General features: G+C 45.3%; 1 protein-coding gene across 1 annotated transcript in view; it reads left to right on the top strand.

Annotated features, from left to right (window-relative positions):
* The window catches only part of LOC309415176 (small conductance calcium-activated potassium channel protein 2-like), a gene marked incomplete at both ends in the record, with an annotated part of 112,750 nt that overhangs the window by 16,471 nt on the left and 69,428 nt on the right, over nucleotides 1-26,851 (top strand). The window contains 1 exon segment of the mRNA XM_082012617.1: nucleotides 8,526-8,944. Coding sequence (XP_081868743.1) covers nucleotides 8,526-8,944 — 419 coding nt within the window.

The raw sequence follows: 26,851 nt of genomic DNA, 5'->3' as shown, positions 1-26,851 counted from the left end.
CGGCTCCTCCTTCAAGTCACGCCTGCTTGCATACACGGTCTCGATGGTTTCTATGCAGTCATGCACAACAGTCTCCATTTCCTGCTTATCACTGTAGAAAAGAAGCAGGGTTTATAACAGTAGATGTGACAATTTCTACGTCATCCTGTTCCATCAGGACTGCTTGATATTTCAGGAACCTTGATGGCGAGAGCTAATGTCCTCCTTTTTGTTCCAAAACGGAAGTTACAGCATGGGAAGCGTGCACAATCATCTTTTGCCCCAAAGTGAATGTTCAGGCTTCTTGAATAATCAAAACAACGGCGGCCACTGCCCGAAGGCGTCCTGGCCATCCTTTTCTGACTTCATCCAATTGTTTGGTAAGGTATGCTGCTGCTCGCTTATGAGGACCCAGCCTCTGGGCTAGAATTCCCAAAGCCACTCCTTGCCTTTCATAGGAGAACAGCCAGAAGGGCTTTGTTATATCAGGCAGGCCCAGAGTTGGAGCCCTCATTAGCTCCAATTTCAGTTCTTTGAATGCCCTCTTGGCTTCATCAGCCCATATTAATTGCATCTGGCTATTTTTTAGTAGTTCATACAGATGTTTAACCGGAAATCCATAATTATAGATCCATAACCGGCACCAACCTGTCATTCCCAAAAAGATTCGAAGCTCTTTTACCATGGTCGGTTCTGGAGTCCTGCAAATAGCTTCTTTTCAGTCATGCCTGAGCTGCCTCTGTCCCTTAGGAATCACAAATCCCAGGTATATTACTTCTTTCTTCAAGATCTGGGCATCTCTGTAATGAGACTCGGTAACCACCAGGGGAAAAGTGTGAGGAGGAAGGCATGTCGGATAGGAACTGTTACAGATCATACTAGTAAGCTGTTCAGCTAATGGAAAGTTTTCTGAAAGGTTAGGATGTTATCGCTGTCATAACATCCACCAACAAGAGACTGAAGAGGGTGGGGTTTTTTGTCTTCCTAGGTGGCTGTTGTTCAGAGACTGGCTGGGCATTGTCCTGCTTGTGGGAGGTGGTGAGTGATTGTTTTTGCATGGCTTGTTATGGGTTTTTTTCTTTCTTTTTCCTTCACTTATTCAACTGTCTGTATCTCAGTCCACAAGTTTTCTTGCTTTTGCTCTTCCTATTCTCTCCCCCATCCTGCTGTGGGGATGAGGGAAGCGAGCAAGTGGCTGTGTGTGGGCTTAGCTGCTGGCCAGGGTCAACCTACCCCACATTCACCCTGGCAACTTGTGTCACTTATTTATATGCTCTAATTGGAATCCCACCACTGCTGGAGCTGTGCTGATTTCTAAGACTTTGTGATACCATTCCACAATAGTGGAGGAAGGAGAAGAAATACCAAATAATTATTCCACACTGTGGTGGGTTGACCTTGGCTGGACGCCAGGTGCCACTAAGCCGCTCTATCATTCCCCTCCTCAGCAGGACGGGGGGGGGGGGGGGGAGAAATTAGGATGGAAAAAATAACCAAACACGTGGGTCAAGATAAAGGCAGTTTAATAAAGCAAAAGCAAAGGCTGTGCACAGAAGCAAAGGAAAACCAAAGATTTCTTCTCTACTTCCCATCAGCAGGCAATGTTCAGCCACTTCCTGGGAAGCAGGGCTTCAGTACATGTAGCGGTTGCTCCGGAAGACACTCCTCCTTCCTTTCTCTTAGTTTTTATTGCTGAGCTGACATCATGTGGTATGGAGTATCCCTTTGGCCAGTTTGGGTCAGCTGTCCTGGCTATGTCCCCTCCCAAGATCTTGCCCACTCCCAGCCTACTGGGGGGGGGGAATGTTGGAGAGACAGCCTTGATGCTGTGGGAGCACTGCTCAGCAGTAGCCAAAACATTGGTGTGTTATCAACACCTTTCTAGCTACAAATACAAAGCAGAGCACTATGAGGGCTGCTATGGGGAAAATGAACTCCATCTCAGCCAGACCCAATACACACACAGACAGCACAATTGCATATTAGGAGGAGGCATGCTTTACAATTTCTACTTCTGATTTCTTACTCTTCCACTAATCTGCACGTTCCTCTGCTCCTCCAGTGCATCACCAATGAAAATGCAGATTTGCTCTAGATCAAAACCATCATGCATTATAAGGGAAATTTAGGATAAGCAAAAGATAAGGACACTGGATTGACAGCTCTAAAATTCTGACCAAGATTTTCAAAATGAGGATTGCCTTAGTTCATGGGGATGGAGCTTAAGAAATAACAAAAGAGAATTGCTGCATGCCTTTCCTCCAGTAAAGGGGCCCTCCTCAAGGGATGGAGTTTTTTCGGGCTTTTTTTCCCTAACAAAATTTTTATTACTATTAAGCATGTTGAAAATACTGGATGGGACCACAGAACAGCTGGGAAAACCATTTCTTCCCCTAATTCACTTATCCATCCTTTCTGGGTGTCTTTACAGCACTTGGAGATCACCCAAACTTAACGACTTCCTTTCTTGTCCCTGCTTTTTTTTTTTCTTCTCATTATCAGTGGATGCTGCCACCTACAAGGAATGTCTTGCCTAGATAATTGCATCAGCTTGAATACTATTTTGCACAGCCATTGCAGGCGCTCAGCAGGTGACTATTGCCTCATTCTTAATCTAACTACCTTTTTATTAGTATTATTCTCACAATTTGGTGCAATTTTGTAAGAGAACTTTACCTCAGTACAATTACTGATATCATAATACATGCAATATTTCTATTTCAGCCTATGCAAATCAGAGAGGGACTTGGGGGGGGTCAAGTGTGTGACCTTACTTTTAACTTTACAGAATCCAATATTTGAAGAATTTTGACCCATTAAGCCCAGTGAGACAGTGTTACATCTAAATATAAGATCATACCTTGTAAAGTTGGCAGTGTGCAAGTTGAAGATGTTAGCAGTACTTTTCATCTCCATAAAATATATGTAATTTCTGATTCATGTAGCAACTGATTCTAAACAATTAAATTTTATTTGCCCATATTTAGAAAATATTTTTTCCATTGATACTTTATCATCAGTGCTTTCATTTTACCATCAGAACATAGTTACCATGGATTTACATTGGCATTGCTGTAGTTGGAAAAGTCATTCTAGCTTGCTTAATAACATGATCCCTTATTAAACTGTAAAACGTGAAAGGTGGACTTTCCTTTTATCAGATGACAGATGTATGATGTGTATAGTTGCTTTCAAATCTTAAATGCACTGTATATAAGGTTCTTACACCTATAGTCAGTAGCCCTCCCAATTCAAAACGTGTGAAGTGTAAGGTTGCTTCATTGTTTGTGTTTATTGGGGGCTTTTTAATTTGTTTCTACAGTTCTGATTCTCTGAAAGACTACAAATTCTACAGAACATTGAAATTCCATGTCACAAGAGTCCATCTGCTTGTTGTTGTCACCATCATACCTAAAGCCCTTTGGATACATTCATATTACATACTAATGCCAATTTATGTTGTGGCCCCATTTGTAGAAATCATATCTCTGAGAAGTTTGCAAAATTCATATACTTACAGAATAAATGGAAGCAGGGGAAGAGATGAAAGCTCATGTCCAGTTTTATGTCACCTGCAGTACCACGTTCTACTTGACACGCACTTAATTGTATTTGTGTGATTGGTTTTTCAATTTATGAGATTGCTCACTCGGGGAAATAAGTTTGGGACAGAGGAATGGGACTGTGACTGAAGGAAGAGCATCTCACTTCTCCCTTCCTAGCTAAGTTGATCTGCAGCACCTCTTCTCCACTCTGCTCCCCTCCCTTCCCCTTTTGACATATTGTCCTGCATATAACGGTCTCCTTCACCCCCTTCCTTACTACAGAGGTTATAGGGCACTTACTTTTATGGTGACTGACAGCACCTCCAGTTCAGACGATGGAAGACAGGGAAGAATTATGCTTCTCTTCAACTGTTGTCAAAGTAGGTAGTTATTAAAGCAATCTGTACTTCAAGCTGGCTCTGCTTTGATAAGTTCAGCAACCGAACAACTATTTGAAGTGATATCCCTTTCATGTGTAACTAATGAGTACAATGGTGGGGAAGCCAGGCAAATATGGGAAAAAAATGAGGTATTTCCATTTATATGTGGAGAAGAGAAGAGAGGGAAGTTTCAGAAGGATATAGATGATTTCTCACTAGCTTCTGCGTAAGACAGATGACTGAGGTTGGAGAGAGCAGAGATTCCTCGGCAGCCCATGATGAAGACCATGGTGAGGCAGGCTGTCCCCCTGCAGCCCATGGAGGTCCACGGTGGAGCAGATATCCACCTGCAGCCCATGGAGGACCCCACGCCGGAGCAAGGGGATGCCCAAAGGAGGCTGTGACCCCATGGGAGGCCCGTGCTGGAGCAAGCTCCTGGCAGGATCTGTGGACCTGTGGAGGGAGGAGCCCACGTTGGAGCAGGTTTGCTGACACAACTTGTGACCCCATGGAGGACCCACGCTGGGGCAGTCTGTTCTTGAAGGATGGTACCCCTGGAAAGGACCCAGGCTGGAGCAGTGTGTGAAGAACTGCAGCCTGTGGGAAGGACCCACATTGGAGAAGTTCGTGGAGGACCGTGTCCCGTGGGAGGGACCCCACGCTGGAGCAGGGGAAGAGTGTGAGGAGTCCTCCCCCTGAGGAGGAAGGAGCGGCAGAAACAACATGTGATGAACTGACCGCAACCCCTGTCCCCCATCCCCCTGTGCCACTTGGGGGGAGGAGGTAGAAAATCGGGAGTGAAGTTGAGTCTGGGAAGAAGGGAGGGGTGGGGATAAGGTGTTTTAAGATTTGGTTTTAGTTCTCATTATCCTACTCTGATTTTGATTGGCAATAAATTAAATTAATTTCCCCAAGTTGAGTCTGTTTTGCCTGTGACAGTAATTGCTGAATGATCTCTCCCTGTCCTTATCTTAGACTCACAAGCTTCTCGTTATATTTTCTCTCCTCTGTCCAGTTGAGGAGGGGGAGTGATAAAGCGGCTTTGGTGGGTACCTGGCATCTAGCCAAGGCCAACCCACCACAGTCCTTTTTGGTGCCCAATGTGGAGCATAAGGAATTTGAGATAAGGACAGTAATTGGAAGAGGTAACAGGCAAAACATGGACTGAACAATGTTAGAGAACGGAATGATCATGGGGGATTTCAGTTGTTAAAATTGTGGTGAAGGGACGAGGGATGGATTGTGTGTGTAAACTGTCCACTGGTTTGGTGTTGTGGTGATGTTGTTTTGATTTTGGTGTGGGGAATTCTTTTTTGTTGATGTAAGTGAAGTTTGTGAAGGTTGTTAAGATTGTGTGGTGAACGTGGATTCTGATGATCATAGAATATTTGGGTTGGAAGGGACCTTTAAAGGTCATCTAGTCCAACCCCCCTGCAATGAGCAGGGACATCTGCAACTAGATCAGGTTGCTCAGAGCCCCGTCCAACCTGACCTTGAATGTCTCCAGGGATGGGGCATCTACCACCTCTCTGGGCAACCTCTGCCAGTGTTTCACCACCCTCATTGTGGTGAAAAATTTCTTCCTTATATCTAGTCTAAATCTACCCTATTTTAGTTTAAAACCGTTACCCCTTGTCCTATCACAACAGGCCCTGCTAAAAAGTCTGTCCCCATCTCTCTTAGAAGCCCCCTTTAAGTACTGGAAGGCTGCAATAAGGTCTCCCCGGAGCCTTCTCTTCTCCAGGCTGAACAACCCAACTCTCTCACCCTGTCCTCACAGGAGAGGTGTTCCATCCCTCTGATCATTTTTGTGGCCCTCCACTGGACCCTCTCCAACAGGTCCATGTCTTTCCTGCGCTGAGGGCTCCAGAGCTGGATGCAGTACTCCAGGTGGGGTCTCACCAGAGCAGAGTAGAGGGGCAGAATCACCTCCCTCGACCTCCTGGCCACGCTTCTTTTGATGCAGCCCAGGACATGGTTGGCCTTCTGGGAAGGGACCTTATTAGGTACTGTTAATTACTAATACTGAGGTAAATTGCAAGGGCCTGCTAACTGGATCCATGCTTCCTAAAGTAAAAGGGTCACGCCACTTTCTATACCAATGTTCTTAAGGCTGTATTTTATTGCCAGAGTTATGCTTTTGCATAGCAAACTTTTCACTGATGCATCATCTAGAAGCATTGGAGCGTTAAATAAGATAAACTTCAATTCCCGTTTTGTTATGAAGACTTTAATGACAATATGTCCAGGAACTGTACTGTTGTTTTTTAGTATCTCATTATGGATAATGAGGTACACATTGGACTTCCCCATCCTTCCGCATCACCCTCCAAGTGCACCCAGGTCCTTGAGCAAAAGCAGTCCCACGAATGGGTTTGCTTTTGCCCGAGGCAGGAATAACCCAGACTGTTATCCCTACTCTCTACTAGTGACAAATATTGTTCAATTAAGTATTTAGTAAATCTTCAGGAACAACATTTACTAAACAGTGTGAAGTGTTTTATTACTTCTGTTCCTGGGTGGTAAACTGAAGGCTTTGATTCTGCAAGGACCTACATACATGTGCATTTAACTTTCGGCTACTAATAGACCTCACCTGGCTGCCTAGGCTACTCTGGTGCTTGCAGGCCTCTGCTTTTCATTTTTGTTTTTTTGAAGGTGTGACTACAGTTCATTTAGACATGGTCAACCTATCTTTAAAACACCTAGTTCAGGCATTGCTAGTAGTTGCGGTACAGTTGAACTGATTTTTCCACTATGAGTTATCTTTTAGAGTCTTTATCAGAGAATCATAGACTCATTTAGGTTGGAAAGGACCTTTAAGATCATCGAGTCCAACCGTTAACCTAACACTGCCAAGTCCACCGCTAAACCGCGTCCCTAAGCACCACATCTACACGTCTTTTAAATACCTCCAGGGATGGTGACTCCACAACTTCCCTGGGCAGCCTGTTTCAATGCTTGACAACCCTTTTGGTGAAGAAATTTTTCCTAATCTCCAATCTAAACCTCCCCTGGTGCAACTTGAGGCCGTTTCCTCTCGTTCTATCGCCTGCTACTTGGGAGAAGAGACTGACACCCACCTCACTACAACATCCTTTCAGGTAGATGTAGGGAGCGATAAGGTCTCCCCTGAGCCTCCTTTTCTCCAGGTGTCCTGGTTTCAGCTGGGATAGAGTTAATTTTCTTCATGGAAGCTAGTGTGAGGCTGTGTTTTGGATTTGGGATGAGAAAAATGCTGATAACGTACTGATGTTTTCAGTTGTTGTTAAGCAGTCAAGGACTGTCCAGCTTTTCATGCTGGCCTGCCAGCAAGAAGGCAGGGGGTACACGGGAAGCTGGGAGGGGACACAGCCAGGACAGCTGCCCCAGGCTGGCCAAAGGGATATTCCATACCGTATGATGTCATGCTCGGTATATAAAGTTGGGACGAAGAAGGAAGGGAGAGGGGGACGTTCGGAGTTCTGGCGTCTGTCTTCCCAACTAACCATTACGCATGATGGAGCCCTGCTTCCCTAGAGATGGCTGAACACCTGCCTGCCGATGGGAAGTAGCGAATGAATTTGTTGCTTTGCTCTGCTTGCGTGCGCGGCTTTTGCTTTACCCATTAAACTGTCTTTATCTCAGCCCGTGAGTTTTCTCACTTTTACTCTTCTGATTCTCTCCCCTGTCCCACTGTGGGGGAGTGAGCGAGCGGCTGCGTGGGGCTTAGTTGCTGGCTGGGCTTAAACCACGACACCAGGCTAAACAACCGCAGTTCCCTCAGGCGCTCCTCATAAGACTTGTGCTCTAGCCCCTTCACCAGCGTCGTTGCCCTTCTTTGGATGTGCTCCAGCACTTCAATGTCTGTCTTGTAGTGAGGGGTCCAAAACTGAACACAGTATTCCAGGTGCGGCCTCACCATTGCTGAGTACAGGGGGACAATCACTTCCCTAGTCCTGCTGGCCACACTATTTCTGATACCAACCAGGATGCTGTTGGCCTTCTTGGCCACCTGGGCACGCTGCCGGCTCATATTCAGCCGGCTGTCGACCAATACCCCTACGTCCTTTATGTAGTTTCTTGGATGGTTTTGCAGCCTGTGTTGGTCTATATTGGTACATGAAGTTTGAAGAAAGCTTGAATAATTCTACTGAAACTATAATCTCTCCAGTCTGAAGCCTTGATGTGCTCTAAAGATGTCTTAATGTTGTACTGCAGTAAGTATTTTCAATTTGTAATTTAGATTTCCATCCTCAAAATCCTTTCTTAAATTCTTCTTAATTCTATGAACTTTGAATAAACAATTGATTTTGAAGGGATGAGGTATAACTTGGCACAGAGTTTTGTTTTATCAAAAATGACAATTAATCAGAAATATGAAAAAATCTTAGTAAATAATATGTGGAAATTCCGTTTCATACACAGTTTTTAAAATAGTACACAAAAACATTCTTTTTGGCTTAACCAAATTGACATTCACTTAGTAGTGACTTAGTAATGTCATTTGCTGAAATGGCATATTTATTTTGGTTTTAGTGGTCATTAACAGCTCTGAAAACGATGGTATTATTTTGAAATGGAATTGTAACAAGGTTTGTTAATGGCATACTAAAGTTAACCTTATATTTTATCATTTCAGTTATTCATGGTGGACAATGGAGCAGATGACTGGAGAATAGCCATGACTTATGAGCGTATTTTCTTTATCTGCTTGGAAATACTTGTATGTGCTATACATCCCATACCTGGGAGCTATACATTCATATGGACAGCCCGGCTTGCCTTTTCTTACACTCCATCCACAACAACAGCTGATGTGGATATTATTTTATCTATACCAATGTTCTTAAGGCTGTATCTTATTGCCAGAGTTATGCTTTTGCATAGCAAACTTTTCACTGATGCATCATCTAGAAGCATTGGAGCGTTAAATAAGATAAACTTCAATACCCGTTTTGTTATGAAGACTTTAATGACAATATGTCCAGGAACTGTACTGTTGGTTTTTAGTATCTCATTATGGATAATTGCTGCGTGGACTGTCCGAGCTTGTGAAAGGTAAGGTTGTTCTGGTTGGTTGGTTGGTTCTGTCTGTCTGTTGTTTTGCTTCTTTGGTTTTGTATTCGAATGACCTAAATATTTCATGGAATGGAGCTTCCTGGTCTTTGATATGTTGAGTGCTGGTTGGATTTCGCTCTGTCACAGATTGTCAGGAATGCTTTGCCCTTTAATCTGAAGGATTTACGTAGAGAAGTTTGTGCCACAACACTTATTGTAGTATTGCAAGTCGCCTTCAGTGTTTTCATTTAACTTTGCTAAAACACAGTGGGATAGCATAAAATGTCTTTTAACAACAGTTACAGTTATTGATATTCTGTGTTGATAACAGCTTTCATTTATTGTGTTTGCGTGTTAAATTTATTGAGAGTAATGTAGATAAAATAGCTATGGAAAGTTCCAATGGAAAAAGTATTTTTTCAATTAGACTTTTATTGTCCCGTTTCTTTAAAAAAAAAAAGCGAAAAAATGTTCTTGGGGAGCTGACAAGATCAAAAAAGGGTGATATACTGCTTTTGACTGGGACAGAGTTAATTTTCTTCATAGTAGCTCGTATGGTGCTATGTTTTGGATTTGTGACCAAAATAGTATTGATAGCACACTGATGTTTTAGCTATTGCTGAACAGTGCTTACACAGCATCAAGACCTTCTCTGTTTCTCACTCTGCCCACCCCCAGCAAGTAGGCAATTACTGTTATGGGCAAAACAGACTTGACTTGGGGAAAATTAATTTATTGCCAATTAAAAATACAGTAGGACAGTGAGAAACAAAGACAAAACTAAAACCACCTTCCCCCCACCCCCACCGAGCGGCGCAGGGGGGGTTGGGGAACGGGGGATGCAATCAGTTCATAATGCTTTGTCTCTACCACTCCTTCCTCCTCATGCTGTTGTTCTGCTCCAGCGTGGGGTCCCTCCCACAGGATACAGTCCTTCACGAACTGCTCCATCGTGGGTCTTTCCCACGGATTGCAGTTCTTCAAGAACTGCTCCAGCATGGGTCCTTTCCTTCAGGAACAGACTGCTCCAGTGTGGGTCCCCCACAGGGTCACTGGTCCTGCCAGAAAACCTGCTCCAGCATGGGCTCCTCTCCACAGCCCACAGTTCCTGCCAGGAGCCTGCTCCGGCATGGGGTCTCCACGGGCTGCAGTGTGGATATCTGCTCCGGTGTGGGGTCCTCCATGGGCTGCAGGGGGACAGCCTGCTTCACCATGATCTTCTCCCTGGTCTACAGGGCAATCTCTGCTCTGACACCTCCTCCCCCTCCTTCTTCACTGACCTTGGTGTCTGCAGAGTTGTTTCTCTCTCCTCTCTCACAGCTGCTGTGCAGCGTTTTTTACCCTTTCTTAAATATGTTATCAGAGAGGCACCAACAGCGTTGCTGATGGGCTCAGCTTTGGCCAGAGGCGAGTCCGTCTTGGAGCTGGCTGGAACTGGCTCTATCTGACGTGGGGGCAGCTTCTGGTGTCTTCTTAGAGAAGCCACCCCTGCGGTTTCCCCTGCCCCTCTACTAAAAGCGTTGCCATGTAAATGCAATACAAGAAGTAACAAAGTGTTAGAAGGAAAGATTTTTTTGCCTTCTAAATTCATTGCAAGTGACAAGGCGCTCTCTCATTTTGGCCCAAAATACAGGAATATTCTGACACTAGTATTTCCGAAAAGGTTCAATTTTATTTCTGCACTGAAATCCCGACACCTTTTTGAACTTTGTTTATAACAGTATAACAGTGATGTTATACCAGTACAGAGCTCGTAGGCTGATCAACCAAAAACATTCCTGAATAAGAAAATAGAACATGAATTTACTTGTAGTTATTTTTCTATAAAACAGTGGGTTTATCTCAGTGATATCCAATATTTGTGTTGTCCCCAAAGGGGGATCGTATAACCGGTGTGCAAGATGCCAATATACACACAGAGTAGAGGTATTTTATTTACAGAATCACAGAATCATTAAGGTTGGAAAAGACCTTGAAGATCATCAAGTCTAACCATCAACCCAACACCACCAAGCCCACTAAACCATGTCCTGAAGTGCCACATCTACATGTTTTTTGAACACCTCCAGTGATGGTGACTCCACTACCTCCCTGGGCAGCCTGTTCCAATGCTTGACCACCCTCTCGGTGAAGAAATTTTTCCTAACATCCAATCTAAACCTCCCCTGGCGCAACAAGAAGCCGTTTCCTCTCGTCCTATTGCTAGTTACTTGGGAGAAGAGACCAACACCCTCGTGGCCACAACCCCCTTTCAGGTAGTTGTAGAGAGCGATAAGGTCTCCTCTCAGCCTCCCCTTCTCCAGACTGAACAACCCCAGTTCCCTCAGCCGCTCCTCATAAGACTTGTGCTCCAGACCCCTCACCCGCTTTGTTGCCCTTCTTTGGACACGCTCCAGCAACTCAACGTCCTTCTTGTAGTGAGGGGCCCAAAACTGAACACAGGATTCAAGGTGCGGCCTCACCAGTGCCGAGTACAGGGGCACAATCACTTCCCTCCTCCTGCTGGCCACACTATTTCTGATACAGGCCAGAATGCTGTTGGCCTTCTTGGCCACCTGGGCACACTGCCGGCTCATGTTCAGCCAGCTGTCAACCAGCACCCCCAGGTCCTTTTCCGCCGGGCAGCTCTCCAGCCACTCCTCCCCAAGCCTGTAGCGTTGCATGGGGTTGTTGTGGCCGAAGTGCAGGCCCCGGCACTTGGCCTTATTAAACCTCATACAGTTGACCTCTGCCCATCGATCCAGCCTGTCCAGATCCCTCTGCAGAGCCCTCCTACCCTCCAGCAGATCAACACTCCCGCTCAATTTGGTGTCGTCTGCAAACTTACTGAGCACTCGATTCCCTCATCCAGGTCATCAATAAAGATACTGAACAAGACCGGCCCCAGAACCGAGCCCTGGGGAACACCGCTTGAGACCGGCCGCCAGCTGGATTTAACGCCATTCACCACAACTCTCTGGGCTCGGCCATCCCGCCAGTTCTTTACCCAGCAAAGAGTAAACCTGTCTAAGCCACGAGCCGCCAGTTTCTCCAGGAGAGTGCTGTGGGAGACGCTGTCAAAGGCTTTACTGAAGTCCAGGTAGACAACATGCACAGCCTTTCCCTCATCCACTTGGCGGGTCACCTGGTCATAGAAGGAGATCAGGTTGGTCAAGCAGGACCTGCCTTTCATGAACCCGTGCTGGCTGGGCCTGATCCCTTGGTTGTCCTGCACATGCCCTGTGAGCGCCCTCAAGATGAACCTCTCCATAATCTTCCCTGGTACCGAGGCCAGGCTGACAGGCCTGTAGTTCCCGGGATCCTCCTTCCGGCCCTTCTTGTAGATGGGCGTCACATTGGCAAGCCTCCAGTCGCCTGGGACCTCCCCTGTTAACCAGGACTGCTGATAAATGTGCAGATATGGGTGCTAGGTGGTATTCCACAAAGCTAGCAAAGGTATCACTGCATCCAATACTTCATCTGGAATGCCTCCTTCTTTCGCGTGATTCTTTTCAGTTAGCAAACATATCTGGGCTTTCCACGCATTCTCTGTAGGAATATGTAGCTGGACAGAATCTTCAGAGGAGGTTAGTTGTGCATTTAACTTACTTACAAAGTAAATCTCGTCCAAGCAATGGCAAAGGGCATTCTGGCATATAGAGGAATTTATGTGTTAGTTTGGTATCCCCAATTGAGAGCTCCATAGGCTGCAAAACTGGTCTTAAAGTTCTTTTCCCTGTCGCACCAACAACGCTTATCTTAGTCTTGCTTAACGGTCCCTTACGACTAGTCACTACAGAATGGGTGGCCCCACTGTCAGTCAGAAAATCTCTTATTTCGTTCCCCAGCTTAACTGGAACCAGAGGATTAGCTGGGGAAACTTTAATAGATTCCTCCGGTCCCCTTCAGTCTAATCCAATCTCTGCCATTTCCCTAGCAGCTCCCTCCGTGCCTTTTCCCTGATCACTCAAAAAATGTGGACATTCTCCCTTCCAGTGACCCTCCTGTTTACAGTAGGCACATCATTGATTCATTTTTAGAGAGGTTTCACAACGGCCCCCTCTACTACCTCCACAACCCCTGCCTCTACCTCTGTCCCTTGTTTGTCCTTCTGCCAGGGCAGTCAGTAAAGAAGCCTGCAATTTTCCTCTCCTTTTCTTCTGCCTCTTCTCTGTTATTATATACCTTATACGCAATTGACATTAATTGTGAAATTGTCATCCCGTCCGCACCATCTACTTTCTGCAGCTTCTTTCTAATGTCCGATGCCGATAGACTAATGAACAACATATTAAACTATTTCATATTACTAGCATCTTTCAGGTTCAAATCGGTCCACTTTCAAGCTACTTCGCACAGTCTTTCATAGAAAGCAGATGGGGTTTCCTTCTCCCCTTGCCTTACTTCATGCAACTTAGATTCTTAGGCTTTTCTACTCCATTTTGGATCCCATATAAGATCAGCTTTTGATATCCTTTTACTCTTTCTAACCCCTCATCCGTATTGGGATCCCACCTCGGATCTTCCCTTGGAAGATACATGTCCACATTAGGTACTCCTCCATATTGTTGGGCTACTCCTTAGCTTTCTCTAAAACTGCTCTCCGTTCTTCATAAGTGTGGTGGTGCATTCCCCCTCCCCCCGCCTCGCTTTGTACCTGGGCCATTCTAAGTTGCCTGACAAGCTTTGGCCTCCGAACAAAGGGTTTAGCAGTTGAGAACCGCTCAATCGTACCAAGCACTCTTGTGTAGCCAAGGAGGAGAATGGCACTGAGTGTATCAAGGACACAATCGCCTAAACAAGGTACGGAACAAGAACAGAACTAATCAATTATCTCCAGACAATCCTCGCAGCGGCACCGTTAAAACTTGAGAAATCACCTGCCTGGATTGTGGGAAACTCACTGATGCCTAAAGTCAATTATCTCCCAGTCCTATAAATAGTGGTCCCAAGTGAGACCCTTTGAGCTGTCCTGGACCGCAGCGGGCTGCGACCAGCATCTCCCTCTGAGTGGGATGCCTCTCAGAGTCCGTGAGCCCTCAAGTTCGCGATCAACTCAGAGGCTCGACTGTTCACCCGCTGAGCGATGCAAAGCATTCGATGTGAGTATTTGACTGGATTTGCAGGGGATATTTAATAGGTACCTTTGTACACCTCTCGCTCTTTTCTCTACATCTCTTTATGTGTCTCTATCTCTACACCTATATGTGTGTGTGACTAAGGAATCTTAGTAAGTTTTAGGTTGATTACGCTGCTAAGTTTTATATGATTTGATACTGTGATTTAACTCAATAGCGTTAGTGAATTTGATTGCTGCTATTTTGTATTAGATAAATTGCCATCCTAAAGTTACACCAAGCACAAAATCATAGACTATATCACCACACCAGAATCCCCGATACTCTATCCCTTTAGTCATAAACTGTTGACCAAGTCTGGGACTAGGAGTGGATTCAGCCGCACCTAGACTCCTCTCTGAGAAGGAGTTAAGAAAGCAAGGGGGTCCACTCTGAACCTCGTGACTCAACGGGAGGGCACTCCTTTATTTTCCTTACCTAACCTTAGTCATAAACCGTTGACCAAGTCTGTGACTAGGAGTGGATTTCGGTCCACTCCGAACCTCGTGACTCAACGGGAGGGTCTCCCCTACTTTCTCTCCTCAATATACACATAAGCCTCATTAACCCGATTTGATCCACGAGTAAATCATTCCAATTTAATTGTAATTTGGTTTCTCTTTGTATACCTTTTCCACGTTGAATAAGTAATAGAGTGGAACTTGCCCACAATATTTAAATTGTCGCGCATGCTCCTAGAAAGAGTGGGGGGTGGTAATTTGCATAGTCCCTCAATTGAGTCGGTGGTCACGATCTCCCGCTGCCACCTTTACCTTTACCCTAGTTACTGTGGATTCTGCTGATCTCAAGACAGTTACGTTTTTCAAGAGTAAAAGAACAACTCGGTCTTCATGGTTTACTGCTGAAGTACAACTACCTCTTCATCTTCTTGTCCACTAAATCCGGGTTCATTAATCTTTTTTTAATTGTGTTGTCTCCTACTGACCTGCCCCCCTAGAATCTTTCATTTGTCTCCGACAATGTTTTTAAGTTTTTAAGCCTTGTTCTGTATTAAATAAAATACATTGGTAAAATTCCTATGGGTTTCCACGAGCGGTCCACTGAATCCAAGTATGTTAATTGAAAACTGAATCTATTGCTGCAACATAAATTGGACAACTATTTCAGATTACTTAAGTTGCGAGCTTTTGGGTCAGGGGCTATCTTTGTTCTATGTTGTGCACTGCTTACTTAGCACAGTGGTATCAGAGAATAACACTTCCATATAATATATTTCAGTACCAATCAATGTAATAATTGGGGGGGGGGGGAAGAGCTAAACACTTCTGAAAGCTCCTGATGTTCAGATGAAAATGAATGATTGCATGTGCTGATATAGCAGTTTAAGACTAACTAATGCTAACACTATGCTGAGTGTGCTGACAGCTTGTTGCTGAGAACACTGCCCAGGCACGAGTAATGCCTGAACTCGGCATTATTTTCTCCTTGGAAATGTGCTGCCTGAAGTGGAGAAGGCTGAGGTGAGAGTCTGTAGTCTTAATTCACTCGCAGAGGGGAACACATCCGCCAGGTGGTGGGACCTTAAAATCCACCATTTAGTAGTGTCAATCAATTTTACTCCTTTTAGATCTATGCACGATGCTATGCCGTGAACATATATCAGGTTGAGTTGGAATGGGCTGGCACTAAGCAGGTGTCTCTGCGCTATGCTCTCATTTATGGTGTATGTGTGGCCAATGTGGGACACAGTGCATAAGCATATCTTCTGATGCCAAGCTGAGACAGCAAAAGAGACCAGTCCCTGACCAATGGGAAGAAGGATAAAAAAATATCTCTTAGGCCCCAGAGTGCCAGCTACCTGACTAGGATGACAGCAGGAACAGGAATAGATGATGTTAGTGTCACAAGGCTATAGCCTGGTTTGGAAGCTGATGGGCTTTCATTGGCTTCAAGGCCTTTCACGATGGATGCAAAAATGGTTGTGTCCACTGTGTAGTCATGCAAAGCATGCCAAGTGGTTGGGATGAACATTGGATACAAACTTAAGTGTCAGTTATAAGGAATTGTGTACATGTCTGAAAATATGCTTTGTAATGCTAGGAAATGATTAAGGGACTGGAGCATCTCTCCTATGAGGAAAGGCTGAGAGAGCTGGGACTGTTTAGCCTAGAGGAGAGAAGGCTCAGGGGGGATCTCATCAATGTATATAAACACCTGAAGGGAGAGTGCAAAGAGGATGGAGCCAGGCTCTTTTCAGTGGTGCCCAGTGACAGGAGAAGAGGCAATGGGCACAAACAGAAACACGGGAGGTTCCATCTGAACATCAGGAAACACTTTTTTACTGTAAAGGTGACTGAGCACTGGAACAGGTTGCCCAGGGAGGTTGTGGAGTCTCCCTCCTTGGAGATATTCAAAAGCCATCTGTACATGGTCCTGGGCAACTGGCTCTAGGTGTCCCTGCTTGAGCAGGGAGATTGGACCAGATGACCTCCAGAGGTCCCTTCCAACCTCAACCATTCTGTGATTCTGCGACATTGGGATGCATGGCAGAAAAAACCTGCAACCACTGTTACTGACACGTGTTGGGTTTATGTGGCAAGGCTTTAGTAGCGGGGGTGGGGCGCTGCAGGGGTGGCTTCTGTGAGAAGATGCCAGAAGCCGCCCCCATGTTGGACAGAGCGAGTTCCAGCTGGCTCCAAGATGGACCTGCCACTGGCCAAAGCTGAGCCAATCGGCAACGGTGGTAGTGCCTCTGTGATAACATATTTAAGAAGGGGTAAAAACTGCTGCGCAACAGCAGCTGTGATAGAGGAGCAAGAATATGTGAGAGAAACAACTCTGCAGACACCAAGGTCAGTGAAGAAGGAAGGTGAGGAGGAGGTAGAAGAGTTAGGAGTGAAGTTGAGCCTGGGAAGAAGGGAGGGGTGGGGGGGAAGGTGTTTTTAGATTTGTTCTTATTTCTCATCACCTTACTCTGCAGTTATTTGGCAATAAATTTAATCTTCCCCAAGTTGAGTCTGTTTTGCCTGGGAAGAAGGGAGGGGTGGGGGGGAAGGTGTTTTTAGATTTGTTCTTATTTCTCATCACCTTACTCTGCAGTTATTTGGCAATAAATTTAATCTTCCCCAAGTCGAGTCTGTTTTGCCTGTGACAGTAATTGCTGAGTGATCTCCCTGTCCTCATCTTGACCCACAAGCTTTTCATCATATTTTCTCCCCATGTCCTGCCGAGCAGCTTGGTGGGCACCTGGTGACCAACCCACCACAGGTGTGCATGAAGAGCAATTTATAATTACCTTGGTATGTTTATCAGAGAGAGAGGGAGAGAGGAATACTATGAAATAAAACAGCTGTTTGGTTTTTTAATTTGTTTTTTTAAAGACTTATTTTTTCAATTAATACACTAAATATTTACAAGTAATTTTGACTTGCAGAAGATTACAGAAGGTAGTCTGTGAACTGCAGAAGGTGAAAATACCTGTAAAATACATAGTGTATGCCGTCTTTGAAACAATACAACATATTGTAATACATAAACAAGAAATGACAAGAAATCATTAAAGATAGAGCATTAGGTTTGCTGGTGTAAGTGTTCAACAGAAGGATTTGATGTGAAAGAGAGAAGAAAAATATTAGTGCCATTGCAGCTTGATGCTGTTGGAGGGGAGAGGAGGATGTTGGCTGAACACTCGTTTTCCTTGTTTGGGCTTGTTTTCTACTGCTGCCACCTCTCTAATAGGACTGGCATAGGACATGAGATTTAAAGAGGAGAAGCTGCGCTCTCTTTCCAACTCTGGAGAAGAGCATGGAAGAACGTGGAAAGTATCTTGGTTAATAATCAGTCGTGTCAGAAAGTTCAGTGGCTTCTTTTCAAATTTAATATTTGGTACACCTCAGGGGGAAGCTTAAATGTGATTATAAAACATTGCATGCCAACTGCTGGGTTTGCAGTGGGGTTGTGGTAGGAGAATGTGGAGTTTACACTATTGCAGGTGCTGTTTGGCAAGTGCACCATCCATTTGCTGCTTCAGGCTTGCTTCTGTTAGTTACCAAGGGATGATGTTAACCTGTGTCCCTTTTCTTTCAGTCAGACACATTCTCTGTTGTTACTGAATAACCTAAATTTATCAGTTGTGTAGTCACTTAGTTTAATTGACTTGACCTGAGAATTATCCAAAATGTTTTCCTTTGTGACCTAAGTATCAACCAGGGGCTAGGTTGCATATTTCTGAGTCTCCAGTAGCATATGTGACGCGGAAGTCTCGGACACGACGCGTACGACCAATATGATCAGGTCAATGCCGTTTATTGTCTTGTCTGACTCCAATATATATCATAATTTTCGCTTAGTCACTGCGCACACACTCATGATTGGTTACAGCTTGTTACACACATTATTGCAATTGGCTATATACAAAATATCACGCGCTGTCCACGCGCCTCTCACACAGTCAGGATTCGCTGCTTGCAGGTGTTCCTGTTTTCCTTGGTTCTTCTTAGCTGTTTACCACAGCTCCTTCTCCTCAAGGCCGAGCCGTGCAGATATCCAGCTGTTTACCAGCTTCTCAACGCCACAGCTCCTTCTCCTCAAGGCCGAGCCGTGCAGATCAACGCCACAGCTCCTTCTCCTTAAGGTCGAGCCCTTGCAGAGTGATCCCAACACATATGTGGGAAATGACATTGCAAATTATTTACATGAAGTAATGGTCTTCTAATAAAAAACAAGTTCTCTCTTACCTGTGTTTCAGAAAGAAGTTACCTGCTGTTCTAATGCCTTGAGTTAAAGGTGATCTCTTATGTTATCCTGTATTTTGAAGAATGCATTAGATAATAGCCTGAAAATCTTCCCACAATCCATAATTGTAGAGATGCAACATTATCTGAAATAGAACAGTGAGATTTCAGATCAAATATTTGTGTATCTTTTTCTTTTTACTTTATTTTTAATCATTCATTTTTTCCAAAAATCATCATACACCTTCAGACTAATGAGGTTCTAAAATTGTATCCTTGTCTGTTTAAACTTCAGTGTGAAAGTGGAATCTTTTGCAGTTGATTCTTTTCAAGGCATTCAAAACATGATGTTACATTTAGTTAATTTAACACCAAAGAGGCTTTTCAGCTCAGTAATACTTGGAGCATTAATTTTCTTCCTTTTCCAAGCGTACTAGCATTTGACAAAAGTTTCGCTTGATAATTCTTGATAATACTGCATTTAGAGTGGTATTTGCTCTAATGGTTACATCTCCTTGCAAGCAGATGGCATTGATCGCCTTCCCTGTTCTTTGTGTGTTGGGAGGCAGAAGACCTGCTGATGCAATCAGTGTACCTTCAAGTGACTGTATTTCTGAAGGCAAGGCGTGTGATTTCTCTTGATTTTTAGAAAATGAGATCTTGCATAGACAATCAGTCAAGAAGCAGATGCTGTAGCATGATGTTCCAGTGTCCATTGGAGACACAACAATCTGCACCAGGAACTGCATAGCAGATCAGTTCATTTTCATTTCCTTCAGAAGGAAAATAAAAAAAAAAATTTAGACTCAAAGAATGTTAGTATGGTTTTAATAGGATCAACCCAATTACTTTGCTATCATTCAGGTAACAGGGTATAGTTTTATGGATAGTATAGAACATTGAAGTGAAGGGTTTAGTATACCGACCAGAGTATGCTAGATGTATACAAATAATTTATAAACTCATAAAAATATAGAAAATTAAAAGTGCTAGATAGATAATCCATCCTATAGATATGCTGTGACCTTGAACAAAGTCACTTAAGCTCCATTTGTCTGTTCCATGCATATAATAATATTTATCTTTATTGTTTGGCGTGGTATCCTTATACTGAATAATAAAATGGTTTGAACTTACCCAACTATCACCCAACACTAAGGGGACAGACAGGTTCTTTAAGGGATCCTTGGCAGAATGATGACGGCACTAAGTTGTAGTTACAATTAAAGCTTTATTTTTGTAACAGGATTTTATGATTAGCATAGCATAGAATTTATAATCAGAATAGCACAGGATTTCTACAAGCTGAATCATTGCAGTACAATTTTATAAGCAGCATAGCACAGAATTTTATAGCACTGCTTAGCTTATGGTTTCAAATCACCTGGACCCTCTGCAGATCAAGTCAAGTCTTAATACTTGGCTTGCCATATCAATATAACAATCATAATCTAGACTCAAAAAGGCATAAAAGAATGAGAGCCACTTAATCCTCAGAGGAAGCAGACAATGCTGGTGGCATCCCTGGCCACCAAGCAGTCACAGGTCTCACTGTCCAGCAGCAATCCCAGTCCAAGTTCCCACTTAGGACTTATAACTGCTTGATTTTATAGACAGTGCTCTGTGTGCTGCTATGCTTCCCTGTTCTGTGACGGGGTCATCACCACCACCTGGTTGGCCAGGTGCCTGAGGCCTTCAAGGCCGGTAAGGAGGGGAGTAGTTGGCCTGGCACCCAGGAAGCTGTATGCCTTATACTGGAGTGAATGGGTGTCTTGGTTTGGGCTGGGATAGAGTTAGTTTTCTTCCTAATACCTGGTATAGTGCTGTGTTTTGGATTTAGGATGAGAATAATGTTGATAACACACTGATGTTTTTAGTTGTTGCTGAGTAGTTGTAGTGCTTATACTCAGTCAAGGACTTTTCAGCTTCCCATGCTTTGCCAGCAGGGAGGTGCACAAGAAGGTGTGAGGGGGCACAGCCAGGACAGCTGACCCAGACTGGCCAAAAGGATATCCCCTACCATACAATGTCATGTTCAGTGTAGAAAACTGGAGTTGGATGAGGGGCGGGAATCGCTGCTCAGGGACGGGGCTATCAATCACCGGGTGGTGAGCAACTGTTGCATTGTGCATCACTTGTTTTTCTATATTTCTTTATCAGTAATATTCTCCTTCTTATTTTTTTTTTAATTATTATTTCCTCTTCCTTTGCTGTCCTATTAAACTGTTTTTATGTCAACCCATCTTTCCGATTCTCTCCCCTATTCCATCTGGGGAGGGGCGGGCAAATGAGCGGCTGCATGGTGCTGAGTTGCCATCTGGGGCTAAACCATGACAGAAACATAGCTTCTTATTTTAAACATACTTGTCATTACAGAGAACTTTGCGACTAAAAACCAAATAACTCGTCTCTGAGGATCCAGGCCTGTGGCAAATCAAACTCTGAAGTATGGGTCTGAAAGCTTAGAATGTGAAGACAACAAGAAAAGAAAAAAAAAAAAGAGCTGTAACACACGTGGTTAAGTTCATGCAGCAAGTCTGTCAGAGCGCTATGAAAAATTAAAATCTGAATTTTCATTTCCCAAAAATGAGTCAGGAAACTGTATGAAAATAAAGTAATTTGTGCTCCTGTTGTCCATCCCTGATGCAGAACTGTACTTTGCACTGAAAAATTTAATAGCGTGGTTTTTGGAAGGGGAAAAAGTAGCATATGACCATGGAGTTAGTACATCATAATACATGTGCCCAAAGAGGAGGAATTAAGATTGCTCCAGTCCTTACTGGTGCCTATTGATGCTTTTGCTCAAACAACTGAAAACAATCGCTACAGTCTGAGTTTGCCAGACCAGAATGGTATATAGTACTGTATTGTGTTTACGTGGCAACGCTTTAGTAATGGGGGTGGGGAGCTGCAGGGGTGGCTTCTGTGAGAAGACACCAGAAGCTGCCCCCATGTCGGATGGATCCAGTTCCAGCCTGCTCCAAGATAGGGCCGCCACTGGCCAAAGCTGAGCCAATCAGTGATGTTGGTAGCACCTCTATGATGACATATTTAAGAAAGGGTAAAAAAAAGCTGCACAATAGCAGCCAGGAGAGAGGAGTGAGAAAAAATGTGAGAGAAACAGCCCTGCAGGCACCAAGGTTGGTGAAGAAAGAGAGGAGGACGAGTGCCAGAGCAGATATTCCCCTGCAGCCCGTGGAGAAGACCATGGTGACGCAGGTTGTCCCCCTGCAACCCATGGAGGTCCACAGTGGAGCAGATATCCACCCTGCAGCCCATGGAAGACCCCATGCTGGAGCAGGTGGATGTGCCCTAAAGGAAGCTGTTAACCTCGTGGAGAGACTACATTGGAGAGGGCTCCCGGCAGGAATGGCGGCCTGTGGAAAGGAGCCCACGCAGGAGCAGGTTTTCTGGCAGGACCTGTGGCCCCATGGGGGACCCACACTGGAGCAGTGTTTTCCTGATGGACTGTATCCCGTGGGAGGGACCCATGTTGGAGAAGGTCGTGAAGGACTGTCTCCCATGGGAGAGACCCCACGCTGGAGCAGGGCAAGAGCGTAAGGAGGAAGGAGTGACAGAGATGAAGTGTTCTGGACTGACCGCAACCCCTATTCCCCACCCCCCCTGCACTGCTCCGTGGCTTAGGAAGGTAGAGGAGTGAGTTAGGAATAAAGCTGAGCCTGGGAAGAAGGGTGGGGTGTGGGAGGGAAGCTGGTTTTAGTTTTGTCTGTCCTTTTCACTATTCCACTGTTTTGTTTTTTTTAATTGGCAATAAATTAAATTAATCTTCCCCAAGTTGAGTCTTTTTTGCCTGTGACAGTAATTGGTGAGCAATCTCTCTGTCCTTATCTTGACCCACAAGCTTTTTTTCATCTTGTTTTCTCCCTCTGTCCTGCTGAGGAGGGGGAGTGAGAGAACAACTTGGTGGGTGCCTGGCAGTGAGCCATGTTTAACCCACCACATGTTGTATGGAATATCCCTTTGGTCATTTTGGGTCAGCTGTCTTGGCTACGTACCCTCTCAACATCTTGCCCACACCCAGCCTGCTAGCTTTGAGGATGGAGACGGGGTCACAAAGCTTTGACACTGGGCAAGCACTGTTCAGCAATAGCCCAAACATTGGCATATTATCAACGCTGCTTTAGCCGCAAATCCAAAGCACAGCACCGTACTGGCTGCTATGAAGGAAGTTAACTCCAACCCAGTCAGACCCAGTACAGTCATATAAGGCAAGCCCTCAGTCCTGGTATTTCCAATTGACTACTAAAATTTATTGAATCTAGACCTACATTGGTTTTATGTATTCTTTTTTGTAAGTATGTATTTTTTTTTTCTGTGCATTCCTATAATTATCATCATGTAGGGCTGAAATTTTGTCAGGATGTAACAATTTGCACAAAATGTAGAAAAAAGCATTGCTTCCTATTTTTATCTTCATAAGAAAACAGTTTTCCATCTGAAGTACAGAAATGGTCACATTCAAAACCCAAACATAGGTATTAAAGAATGTCACACATATGATGTTCTGAAGGGACCTGTATGATACATAGGCTTTCTTCTGCCCTCCTGAATGGCATGAATACATTTCTCTCTGTGTATCCATATATTTCATGCCTGTAATTTGCAAGGTTCATTAAGTGAAGACTGAAATCCATAACATTTAATGTAGATTGGGGGAAAAAAGCAATGACATCTCTTTGTGTTGTGCAGAGCTCTGTGTTGATGAGTTAAATCAGATTTGGTGGTGGTTTTGTTACTACTCCTGTAGCTGTGTGGTGGGTTGACTCCAGCCAGCAACTAAGCATCCAAAAGCTGCTCACTCACTATCCCCCACTGCAGGATAGGGGCAAGAATGAGAAGGGGAAAAGTGAGAAAAACTTGTGGGTTGGGATAAGGACATTTTTATAAGTGAAGTGGAAAAACCACCCCCAAAAAATCAAGTGGTGCAAAGGCAGTCCCTCACCATCTTTCAGCAGTAGAACAATGCCCAGCCAGTCTCCAAGCAACGGCTACTTTAGAAAGACTACCCTCCAGGTTTTATGACAGAGCATGATGTTATATGGCATGGAATATCCCTTTGGTCACTTCGAGTAAGCTGTCCTTGCTGTCTCCCCTCCAAGCCTCCTTCCCACCCCTAGCCTACTTGCTGTGGTTGCAGAGCGAGAAACAGAGAAGACCTTGATTCTGTGCAAGCACTGTTCAGCAATAGCAAAAACACTAGTGTGTTATCAACACTGTTTTGGTCACAAATCTAAAACATAGCACCATACAGGCTGCTAGAAAGAAAGTTAATTCCATCCCCATCAGACCCAGTACAATCTCTACCCTTTATTCCATACCATTTGCAGCATGCTCAGGTCCCACATTACTTATACATCTAAGTACCCTCTGACCGTACCATTCATATATTGTTTCATTCCTATACCTTACTCAAACCTTTCCACTTACCTAACCCACACTGCATTGCAATATTTGATCCTTCCATCCCATACATTTCTTTTCCTTTCCCATTATATTTCTTATTTCTAAAATTCCCTCTTACCAATGCTTACAGCTTATACTACGTACTTAAACCATCTTTACATCCAACAGTCAGGTTTATACATCCTCATTAACCACCATCCGCTGCCCCTTGACGTATACACAGATATTAATCTCCCATTCTATGGGCGCCCTACCAAATGTCCGTAAGAACAGTTGTGGTGGGTTGACCTTGGCTGGCTGCCAGGTGCCCACCAAGCCGCTCTATCACTCCCCCTCCTCAGCAGGACAGGGGGGAGAAAATAAGATGAAAAACTCGTGGGTCAAGATAAAGGCAGTTTAACGAAGGAAAACAAAGGTTGCACTTGGAAGGAAAGGAAAGGAAAACAAAAAGGTTTTTATTCTCTACTTGCCATCAGCAGGCAATGTCCAGCCACTTCCTGGGAAGTAGGGCCCCAGCATGCATAGCGGTTGCTTTGGAAGATAAACGCCTTAATAACGAATGCCCCCTCCTCCTCCTCCTTTCTTTCAGCTTTTATTGCTGAGCACGATGTCATATGGTATGGAATATCCCTTTGGTCATTTTGGGTCAGCTGTCTTGGCTATGTCCCCTCCAAACCTCTTGCCCACCCCCAGCCTACTGGCGTTGGGGGAGGGTTTGGAGAGACAGCCTTGATGCTGTGGGAGCACCGCTCAGCAGTAGCCAAAACATTGCTGTTATCAACACCTTTCTAGCTACCAATACAAAGCACAGCACTATGAGGGCTGCTATGGGAAAGTGAACTCCATCCCAGCCAGACCCAGTACAAGTCAATGACTCGGGCCATATCTGTCAAGATGGGTGCTCAGGACAGAAGCAGCAGCGTGTTGGATTGTTGGGCACCAAGACCAGCTTGGGTTGGGTCACTGCTGCACTCACCTGGTTCCTTGTGAGCTTCATTCTTTGTTGGTTCAAGTGGTTCCTGATGTAGTACCTCCTAAAGCATACAACTCAGATAATGCATTATTTTCTCCCAAGGTTAAATCTCCTTGAGGTACACACTAGATTTCCCTATCCTTCTGCATTACCCACCAAGTGTACCTGGGTCCCTGAGTGAAAGCAATCCCACAAATGGGTTTGCTTTTTCCCAAGGGAGGAGCAGCCCACGTTGTCTTTCCCAAACACTTCCCTACGTGCACTACAGGGACCCTATCTCCTCCCACAGTATGTAGGGGCTTTGTTTGGGCAGGACCAAGGCTGATGGAAACTAGCTGTTAGTCACCAAGGGGGGCTGCTCCGGAGCCGGCCCGACGCGCAGAGGAGTGGCAGACCTTGGCGCACAGGGAGGCAGGGAAATGCCAGGGCAATGGAGAGACCTACCAGGAGCCAGCAGCTCTCGCGGGAGACTCTGATGAGGCCTGGGCGTTGCCGGAGCACCAGCGGCCCACCCCCATGCCTATAAAAAGCAGCCTGGGGACTGCTAGCGACCAGGAGTGCTGCGAACAGAGCAAGCAGAGCATGGCGTGGCAGTTCAATCGGAGGGAGGGTGTAGTCTCCCCACCACCTCAAGAGGTGAGTTCAGTTGGTGGTCATCACCCTCTCAGAAGGAGCTTAGCTATGGTAGCCACCCAGCAGAAAGCCATGTCCCCTGCACTCACCAGAATGGAAGTGGCAACCCAGACAGAGCTCCCACGGAAACATGCAGCCATCCAGGTCTCAGGCTGCAGAGGGTGCCAGAGCCTCTCACTGGTAACTGGTGGCAGTAGCGAGAACAGCTGTGTGAGGTGTGACCAGGTGGATGATCTGCTCAGCCTGGTGGCAGAGCTACAAGAGGACGTAGAAAGGTTAAGGAGCATCAGGGAGTCAGAGAAAGAGATGGACTTGTGGAACCATGCTCTGCCCACCCTGAGACAGAAGCAGGAACAGCCACCAGGAAAAACCCAAGATCAAGGGGGTCCTGTATCCTCCCCCTGCCAGGCTGAAGGCAGTAGCTTAAAGGAAAGGAGCGTATGGAGGCAAGTCCATGCTCGGGGCGGCAGGCGAACCCCCTCCTTGCCCACCTCGCCTCCCCAGGTGCCTCTGTACAACAGGTATGAGGCTCTGGATGTGGAAGGACAGTCCATGGATGATGTGGAAGATGGTCCAGATACACCAGAGGTGTTGCCAAGGTCAGAAAGGCCTACCCCCTGTATCATGACCACCTCCACGAGGAAGAAAAGACGAGTTATAGTTGTAGGTGACTCCCTTCTGAGGGGAACTGAAGGTCCAATATGCTGGACAGACCCTTCTCTTAGGGAAGTCTGCTGCCTCCCTGGGGCCCGGGTTAAGGACATCAGATGGGATTCAACTTTCTCAAAGGGGGAAGAGGGTCTTTGCTCGCAAGCTAGCGGGGCTTATTGACAGGGCTTTAAACTAGACTCGAAGGGGGAGGGGGATAATATCAGGCCGTGGCAAGCTGTGGGATGAGACACCAAGGTTAGAGGACCGGGGTGCTAGCGAGGCCCCTCAAACTGTTGCACCAGAGAAAGACCTCAAAGGAACTAAGGGGTGTTCCTCTCAGACGGTGACATGGCCAACAGCCCAGCTGAAGTGCCTCTACACCAATGCACGCAGCATGGGCAACAAACAGGAGGAGTTGGCAGCCACCGTGCTGTTA

This window comes from Phaethon aethereus (genome assembly GCF_964289735.1).
Source record: "Phaethon aethereus genome assembly, chromosome: W".
Lineage (NCBI taxonomy): Eukaryota > Metazoa > Chordata > Aves > Phaethontiformes > Phaethontidae > Phaethon > Phaethon aethereus.
The sequence above is the reverse complement of the archived record's forward strand: the minus strand, read 5'-3'. Positions and strand labels throughout refer to the sequence as shown.